The sequence below is a fragment of the Haliaeetus albicilla genome, chromosome 2, assembly GCF_947461875.1.
Source record: "Haliaeetus albicilla chromosome 2, bHalAlb1.1, whole genome shotgun sequence".
Classification (NCBI taxonomy): domain Eukaryota; kingdom Metazoa; phylum Chordata; class Aves; order Accipitriformes; family Accipitridae; genus Haliaeetus; species Haliaeetus albicilla.
In genome coordinates, this window is record NC_091484.1 from 3,770,457 (window position 1) to 3,780,300 (window position 9,844).

General features: G+C 42.7%; 1 protein-coding gene across 1 annotated transcript; it reads right to left on the reverse strand.

Moving 5' to 3' along the window:
* Window positions 1-159: 159 nt before the first annotated feature.
* On the reverse strand, window positions 160-7,974 carry GID8 (GID complex subunit 8 homolog). Its single transcript, XM_069803612.1, has 5 exons — window positions 7,858-7,974; window positions 6,471-6,600; window positions 5,080-5,276; window positions 4,371-4,568; window positions 160-4,040 (listed from the first exon to the last, which is right to left on the reverse strand). The coding sequence occupies exons 2-5, from the start codon at window positions 6,586-6,588 to the stop codon at window positions 3,867-3,869; spliced, it is 687 nt and encodes a 228-aa protein (XP_069659713.1). The 5' UTR covers window positions 6,589-6,600; window positions 7,858-7,974; the 3' UTR covers window positions 160-3,866.
* Between the last annotated feature and the right edge of the window lie 1,870 nt (window positions 7,975-9,844).

The following is a 9,844-nucleotide window of genomic DNA, read 5'->3' on the forward strand; positions in this document are numbered from 1 at the left end:
TCTGAACCCATCTCAACTTGCTGTAGCCTAAAGGCAGATTTAGGGAAAAATATGACTCCATATCCTTTTATATTCTTTGAGGTAAGTATCTCAAGGATGCTTTCAGCTGCTGTTGACAGCAGGAGGCCCCGTTACCCGTGAAGATAAGACACAGAGGGATCACGCTCCAACTCAATTTAATAAGCTTCGTAACGAACTTGGACAGAAAGTGGTTTGAAATAAGTCGAGCAACACTCATCTACTAGTCAAGGATTTTTTTAAGTAATGCTTTTAAGCTTATACTCAAGCATACAAAGCATAAATTTTACAAATTAAAAACAATAAAATCATCCTAGAATAATGTAATGGCTTCCCCTATATGTACAAGGAGTGGAAAGGAGACAGAACTCTTTCCAGGTAATTTCACATATCTTAAATGCTACATAAGTGCTCTCCACATTCATTTCAATTTTTCTTTTAATGTGGGTGGAAGGAGCTGAAAGCGTTTCAATGAAATCATCTTAAAGAGAAAGAGGTACTTCACCTGGTTTCAAGCTCTGTATGTTTGCCTCTTCAAAAGTCTTGAGAGGAAATCCTTTACTTAAAATTCTGCTGTTAGTTTCTGTGCAGCAGCCTCTGTTTTTCCAGCTATATAAAATTAAACAGTTCCGTAAGTATTTCTCAGAAAGTACCACTAGTACTTCATCCTCATGGAAACCTGTTATCCCCCCCCACCCTTCACAAATGACTCCATTGTACAACAGAAGCAACCACAGTTTAGCTTAGATTTGACAGGCAGAAAAGAAACATGGTAAAAGCGAAGACGACAGTTATTAGCGAGGTGATAGGTTTTGGAAAAGGAGAGAGATTTGTAGCCTAATCAAAACACACTTGATATACAGCCTTTCTGCAGAGGCATGTAAGACAGGGTATTTTGCAACCCAACTTCTTCACGTCCATAGCATTAATGAAAAAATCTTACTTGCTTTCAACAAAGGAAAGGCTGGGGGAGGAATGAGTGTAGTGTACCACGTTTAATTACCAGATTTGTCTGCCACCATTGAGTTTGGAACAAATCTTCCTAGAAAAGTTATTTTCGTATTGTTCTAAATTAAGCGGAACAAAATATGTATTTTTACACTAAAGCAAACTGATCAAAGTGGCATTTAATAGTATTTGTTAAAGTGGTTATCTAACAAAAATGGGTTAACAAAATCCCATTCATTAGTAGTCACCAAATAAGACACTTCTCATGCATATGACAAAAGTTCATTCGTGTACTGAGACGTCTGTTTACTGTGTACAATATTTCCATAAATTATGTTTCACAGCCCCTACCATTCAAGAATATTTCAAACAGATTATATATTATATTTGTATATGCAAACTATTTTATATACACTAATATAAAGATCCTTAGAAGTACCAATATCACTACCTTTATGCTTTCTCTAAAATGCATAGCTTTCGAATATTTTCTTGCAGTTACCAAAAACTTTACAGATTAAAGCTGCTTATCAATGTGGCATGTTCATAAAACCAAAGTGAAATAGTTCTATACTAATTTTATATTAAACCCCTTAAAAAACATGTTTATTTTTTAATGGAAAAAAAAAAAAAAGCTAGTGAAAATTCAAGTAATCTATGCTCAATCTTTGCCCAAATACTATATGAAATTAATGTAGCGTTCTAGAAGTACAGTGAACTTCTCAACCAGGACTGTAATACTGCATTTCTCATGGAGAAAAATGCTAGTCATGCCACAAAAACGCACCACTTTCCACTTCATCCGGGAGAAGCTTCAGATGAGATTTAACAATGCAAGTCTCAGAACAGAGGAAAAGCTGATCAGTTATATATGAAGAAATTAGAGCTATTCCAGTTTTGTTTCTCTAGTTTGTTATTAAACAAAGTTACATTAACCATACAGTTTCTCACAAACTAAAAGTTATACATGGTTTTCAGACATCAACCGACTGGAAAAAGCCCCCAAAAAACACACACAAAAAAACCCCAAACCCAAAACCCCAACCTCCTCCCCCAAAAAAAACCCAAAAAACCCCAAACCCACAACTGTTAAAAGTTTGGTGTTAGAATAACCAGCCTGGGTGAAGGAAAGCCAGACGACTGTTGTAGTTGGGGGGGGCTACTGATAGCTTGTTTGTTAAGACCTCCATACCACAAATGCCTCAAAGTGGAGAACAGAATGATCAGTAATAAATGGGAACAAATAATTTTGTTATATCCATCATCTAGCTTAACCTTGGCGCTCCGCATCTCTAATAGCTGCTTAACAAACTACGGTTTCCCCCCACAAAAAATAGCTACACAAGTAAACAGTGTTCACAGTAATGCAATCAGTAACAGGTTTTGTTAGTTTCCGTAAGTCAGGTGTATCTGCAAAGCTTTATACAGTTTAATGCGTAAGTATTCCAGTAAAATTAAGTGAAAACTAAGTTTCATTCTACAGGGTAATATCTACCATACAAGACTAGATTATGTACAGTATGGGACTGGTGTGACAACTGCCAGTGTTTCATGATGTTAAGCTATTTCACCCATCAGCTCGGTCTTTGTTCAGCAAATCTGTAATAACTTGATGTACGGACCTAAAACTCTAGAGATCGATTTGGCAAGATTAGTGCTTACTACCACTGGATATATACCAGTGTACAGTGCTGCAAAATTGAGTCGACCAGAACATCCCATACCCAGAAGATTACAATTTGTTGACTTGAAAGTCTGGACTTCACATGTAAAACATTAAAACTATAATCCTAACTAGAGTGAGGACAGTCAGTAAACAAATACAGGTGAAGATGAACTGCATCTCTTCAGAAAGGTATGGAAGAATTGAGAAAATGGAAATTTCTGTTTTTAGACAGCCCCGCTCTGCTCAGCTCAAGGCATAAAAACAGCCCAAGTAGCTCTAAAACTACAATTCTTATTCAGCAAGCATGAAGGCAGATCCTACGCAAGATGATGCATCAGAGGCTTCAACGAGCATCTCTCCCCTCCACTTAATTTCCTAACACAAGCATGTCCTTCAGCTTACAAACATCCAGTGGCCTTCAAAGCTTTAGTAGCCTGCTGGAATCACTGCAGTGTCTACAGCTGCAAATTTATTATAGGGGGGAAAGACCCCTGCTAACAAAAACCCTCAAATGCCTCTGGGGGCCATTTTGGTCATTCATGAAAATTAAGAAAAAACTTATTTCCAACAATACTCCTCCTGAAAAGATGGGTCACTGATCCGTTATGAACATAGCTCTCACCATATAAAGCACCAAAAAGTCAGAAACAAGGAAAAAAAAGAAACAAACAAACAAAAAAACCCCCAAAACAGTCCTTAAATTATGATTTACAAGTTTGTACACTATTTCCTAAGCAAAAGGTTGACCTTACTGCAAGGTTTATAGATGAAAACTTGACCAGTTACTTTTAAGGGGAATGTATATCTGGCTATAACTTAAAGGTAGAAAATATTCACTGTTCTATATACACATTTCAAACAGGAGACAGTTAAACTTAACTGAATAGTTGCCAATATAACTCCGTATCGACTCACTGGCCACTAAACTAGGCATCAGTAGCCAATTAGAAAGCTTGAGTTCTGTACTTTTAAAAATGCTATGTTTCCTGTCCCGTTTTAATTGTTTTTTAAAAATGTATTATAGTGCATAGCCTAAGTCAGACTTTCAAAGAGATACAGCGCCTTTCAATGCAGTTTTTGCAGCATTTAAAAGGGACTTTTCTCCCTTCAAATTAGATGTTCATTGAAAAATCTGAATTGAGTGCTGTACTGTAGTAAAAATATTTCAGTCACAGACTGATATAAATGTATACTGTGCAGTACTAAGATTGTTTGATGTCCATCTGCACACATTTTACTTGGGTTCTTCAATCGTCCCCTTGCTGAGGTCTGTCATTTTGGGATATTTCACTTTCTTCTGGTCCAGCTCATTCTGAGCCCACAGTAGTAGTTTCAGTAATTTTGCCAACTTGGGTGTTGATTCACGATTTTCATAGTCTAGAACAGCTTGATTAACCTCACTCCATACCTGGAAAAGAAATACTGGAGTTCAGTAATAGTTTTCATATGATTAACACCGCTAGTGTCACACAGACATTGAAAAGATCACACCTAGTGTGCTAATTCCTCTGAACGTTGTCAGGACAAAGCTCCATAGACTATGAGCCTGGAGAAAACAAGGAAGAGAGCCAAGTAGTTGAATACAGTAACACCAGGTTTTTTTAATCTTGTTTAAGAAATACTTCTGTTCTTTTGCATACCACCACATAAGTTTTCTCTAAACATTTCAAAAATATTTGGACATTATTTTCACCACATACGAATAAAAGACATCAATTTCCTTTTGAGAAAGGACTACCTTCTGTCGCTGCATCATGTTAAGCAAGTCTCCAAATGGTGATTCTTCGGGATTATCAAAGGCAAGCAAAGCCAGCGTACGCTCCATTTCTGTCAGACATTCCCTGCTCTCCTCGCCTTGTTCTGCTAATTGGGTCTGAGCGAATTCCAGAGCTGCTTCTGTCTCACGCTGCCGAATCAGTTCGATCAAATGCTGCTGCTATATATGAAAGACACAGCAATATTAGCTAAACAAATTAACAAATCTTCAGTATTTCAAGACTGTAATCTTCAGACATTAGTGTGTAATTTGAGACAAACGCTAATCCATAATTTGACAGTTTGAGGTCAATTCTCCTCAACGTGTGAGACAAGGAGCGGCACACTTGTCTACAAAACCTACTGAAAGGTAACCTGACGCTCTTCAGTAACACGTTTTGAAAAGATGTGTTACTAAAGGAACTACTGGAAATTCAGTCTAACAGTAAATGGAAGTTGGTAAGTCACAGACCACTGCTGCTGTTACAAGTTTTCATGTTACTAATTGTGTATGATGGTTTCTGCACCATGCCACAGTTTCCTGTTGCTACAAAACGATGCCAAGAACAAACACTTGAAATTGCATCCATATTCAGTCACAAACTTCCCAACGTACTCATAAAATCTGCAATACTTTTTCCAGTCTCTCAGCAACTTCTAAAACAAAGATAAAGTGTGCCACCTGTCCTTACCTGCAAATGAAAGTAAAGATATCTGTTTGTATCTAGCAATTCTGGATGGAGGCTGTTTATTAACGCAATGGCTTCTTGAATCTGTCCTTTCAATATCATTTCTCGAATTTTTATTCTTTCATCGAGAGTCTCCAAATCAACACTGGGTTCAATTCCAGACTCCATTCGAAATTTCTCTGCTGCTTCTTTAAAGCCCTCTGAAATAGAAATATTTTACCTATAAAATACATTTTATGAAACACCTTAAAAAAGCCCATTAGCTTAAATGAAAAGACTTGAGTATTGCTTGTGCATTTTGGGCGTTTAAAGATTAAGTCCGAACTTCTGAAAAATTCTTCTCTATTTAAACAGGCATTTATTCAACAGGCATCTAACAGTACACGCTTAATTCATTCTTAACTCTTGTGCCCTCATTCTCTAAGGATGCATGCAACTTGTAATCCACTACCTCCTAACTTGAAAGCTTGTTTTATACTTAGAGCAGTGTACTTATTCCAAAATGGGATTTTCAAAATCACATTTTCAAAATCTGGGTGGTTTTGCTTTTTCCTCCAGCCCCCAAATCTGTTTACACAGACCTAGCAGTTTTTTACTGAGAAGAAATAGAAAAATAAAATTAATTTTGCTTTCTTGTACTAACGCTATATTTTTTTTAAGTTCTAACAGCTATTTTAAATCCTAAGTCATGCTTTCATATACACAAAAATGATTTACGCCACCCACTAAGATGCTCTTCCTTCCTCCCAGAGGCTTCACCTACACACTAATGTAAACAGGGGTGTAGATCGGATACAAATGCCTCCGCCCTAGTATAGCTTACTGTGATGGTATGCATCATAATTGCTAGGGACAATTTCTGAGGGTTTTTGATTGTTCTAAGTATAAAATTAGGCTATATGCTGAAGAAGTTAATATTTTTGGTCTCAAACTATTTTGACAGCAGTGCCCTTTTAGAGTTTATCTTTCTAGCCAGTTAAAACTTGCTTCTGATAGCTGTTCTGTGCAACTTTCAGAGCGCTATTTAACAACTGCAATGTATCTTGAACTCTGTTTTAACGACACAAAAAAGAACATCATAAAGAAGCGGGTCATGTTTGTTTAAAGCATTCCAGAAAACACTTTCTTTTCTATATCTTTTAGCAGAAGCATTAAGGTTAATAAATGTCACTTCTATCGCATGATAAGTACTCGGCCTCTGAATCTTAGTCAGTTTCCACTTAAGAGAACGCAAGAGCAGTTGTACATTGCTAAGAGAAGCCAACAGCAATCACAAAGTCCTCAAAGCCCTTAATTTCACTCCATCTAGTAGCATATTCTAGCCAAAACTGTCTGTCTCGATAAAGTAAGTGACATACATTTAAGAGCCTCCTAGCATTACTACTCATTTTCACCTGTAACAAGGTAGTTCATGATAAGGCGGTTCATGTCTGCTCTCTGGATATGCAAGTTATTAAGTTTTTCCATCCATTCATCTTTCGTGATTTCATCAGGTTTTTCTGCATAACTCATCCTGGACTCTTACTACAAGAAAAGAAAAGCATCTCATTTAACATGATTCAAGAAGAAGTAAGTTTAATGTGTGTCAGCACTGTGTTACTACCACCTTTATATCTTTTTTATGAGATCTTTTAAATTAATAATCCAAAAGAGACCCTTCTATCTCACACCACAATTTTACATTTTCCTCCTGCTTGTTCCTGCACTCTTTCACATCTACTAGCCGGTCTCTAAAGCTGCTTTCATCAATCGTCAGAATAAAAAATTGAAACACCATCTTCTTGTACTTACTCTTAAATCCACTCCAAGTAAGTCTCGTTTGCAATTTACAAAGGACCCACAGCATCACAGTGTGAAACAAATGAATCAAAGAGTTTGACAGCTAGCCAGAAAAATTGTAACAAACGTTTAAAGCAATGCCTACACAGACAATATTTGCTTTAAAGTCTTCACCAAAACTTAAGACAGGACATGTCCATATATTGTACAGCTACAAAACTGCACATGATATGTTACCCAACGTACGACTAAGAGACTTACGCTAGCTTAGCTTCCCTGTCCCCAGAAGTACTCCTGTCAACGCTACTAAAATGTTATCTCCCAGTATTTTTCCCGGCAGTGGCTTGGTTTTTTTTTCAGATTCGTACGCCAAGCGCTTCGTTAAAGCCGGCATTTAACCATTTCTACCTTCAAGTCACGATCACAGGAGCAGCGAAAGGGGGAGGAGAGGCGGCAACAACAACAACAACAGCAGCAGCAGCAACAGGCACCGCCACCCCTGTCGGGCAGACACGAGCGGCAGCGCGCCTTCTCAGCACCAGCCCACTTCCAGCCGCTTTTTCCTTCCCCGAACTACCGCCAAAACCACACCGCACCCGGGGTAAGTCGGACAGCGGGAGGCAGGATCAGCCCGGGGCCGGCTGAGGGGTCGATCGCTCCCCGGACCCGCATTCACGCCGCTCCCAACCACGCGGCGGGGGGGAGGGGGGGGGCAATAGGGCTCCCGCCACATACGGGGCTGCGGCGGACCCGAGCCCACCGGGGAACCCCGACCTTCACCCCGCCGCCCGCCACCGGCCCGCCGAGGTGCTGCCCGCCCCCCCCGACCCGGCCCTCCCCGGGGCCCGGGCCACCCAAGCGCTCGGCCCCGCTCGCCGCAGGCCCAACGCCTCCCCGCCACCCGCAGCGTTCGAAAGCCAGCCGACCCGCCGGGCCAGGGGAAAGACCCCGCCAGTCCCCGTCCCCCGAGGGAAAGGAGCGGATCCGCCGGCGCCATCTTACCGAGCGCGCCGCGGTGCCGGCTGCCGACGCACGAACGCGGGCCCCTTCCGCCGCCTCCGCCTAGGCCGCAGGCGCGCGGGTCTCGCGAGAGCCGTCCTCTCGGCCAATCAGCGCCCGGAGAGGGGCGAGAAAATGCAACCATAGAGTCGGCCCGCGGGACAGAGCGTACGTCTGGCCGTGGAGGTACACGCCTCCGGTGGGGAGCTGGGACCATAGAGACGGCCGGGGGCGGTGTTGGGGGGGGGGGGGGGGGGGGGGGGGCGCGCCTCAGTACCATAGAGATCGGGCGCGATCCCGCCAGGGCTACCCTAGAGCGGCGGCGGTGCGGTGCGAGCCTGGCGGCAAGATGGCGGCTGTGCCGCTTCGGGCAGCCGGTGGGATGGGGGTCACCGGAGTCAGCGGGGCCGCCGCGCCGAGCAGGGTTGAGGGCCGGGTCTCGTTCCGTCCCTGCCTCCCCCCTCAGCCCCTCTTTAGCTCAAGGCCGCGGGGCAGGGCCTGTGCTGGCTCCGCCATGCCGCCTCCCTCAGCGGTCGCGACCACCTCTGCCCGGAGCTGCGGCAGCGGCTCTCTGGCTCATCTCCCTCCATGAGGTGACAGCGTGGACCCCCCGCTCCCCGGGAGAGGAACACCAACGCTGCCAGTAACAAGTGAAGCAGAAATGGACTGATGGGCTGGTGCGGTCCCTGCTGCGGTGGGGTGTGCGCGGGCACCGCCGTGTGAGGTGGAACCGCTCCCGCACCGACATGGCGGGTTCCGCAGTTGGGCCGGTTGTGGGTTGTTCGAGAGCTTCGCTTGGCAAGGGTCGGCCGTTGGAGCCCGCGGAGCTGGCCCTGACAGGGTGATGGAAAGGGAGATGGGTCCGCTGTAGGTCACAGCCCGCTACACTAATGTGTGGTTCCGGCAGTTCAGTCAATAAAACGGGCTCTGAACTGTCGTGGCTGAGGGCTCTGATCTGTGATCTCTGTCAAAATTTGTACCGGCGGCTGAGGAGAGCTCATAAACTCACTGCGGCTAGATCCAGTGGGGCTTGTGAGGCAAAGCTCTGCAGGGAAGCCGAGAAAACACCTCGATTTGCATATTTAAATGGCGAGCAGGCTTAAGACATACAACTTTTATGTGTGGAATGCTGCCAATGATACCCCTCAGAAAAATGTAATTTCACTTAACACAGACTGGCAATATGGATACAATTACTCATTTTTCACTCTTGTTTTTGTAACTCTGCAATAAAGCTCACCCTCCAAAACTCACTTTCATTACAGTTGTCCCTACACTGAAACCGAGAAAATCTGCAATGTAGTCAATAATTTATTATTTTAACATATTTCCCCAAACAAAGCTCCAAGTTTATAAACAATGCAGAATTTTGAACTAAGAACTTCAAATATTTAGCAATACACACCAGTAGTTGTGAGCTGTATTACAAAGAAAGTTACAGCGTGGCAATTACTCCTATTGGTTGGAGAGGGCTCTTCCTCAGGCTTGAATCTAAAAACTAATCTCAGTGAATTTGGCTTATTGGGAAACATCAACTTTCAGACTCTATTTTTGAACTGTCACGCTTGTAAATCTCCCGTTGGCTCAGATGTCCTGCCTGGTTCTTGTCAGCTCCGCCCTAAAAAGGTGGAGTTTCTCAGGAGACTTCCATAAAGAGGGAGAGAGGAGGAAGGTGAGCCTCTCTTAGGAGGGTTTCGTGACTTCTTTAGAGGGAAACATACCCCAAGCAGAGAGGAAGCAACAGAGTGTAATTCATACCGCAATTGCTGCTTACAGGTAAATAATAAGTGTAATTGCTTTCTAATTAGTCGAATAATATATTGAATAAGTAAGCTAAAAATGTGTGAGCTGCTGTTTGGCAGCATACTGATTGTGTGGTGCTGACACCTGTTTTTTCAGAGGTTAGGCTGTTCAACCAACTGCAACAGAAGTTTCCCTTTACCCCTTTGTTGTCCCTGAGCTAAAGAAAAGTAAAAATGGGCTAAAAGCA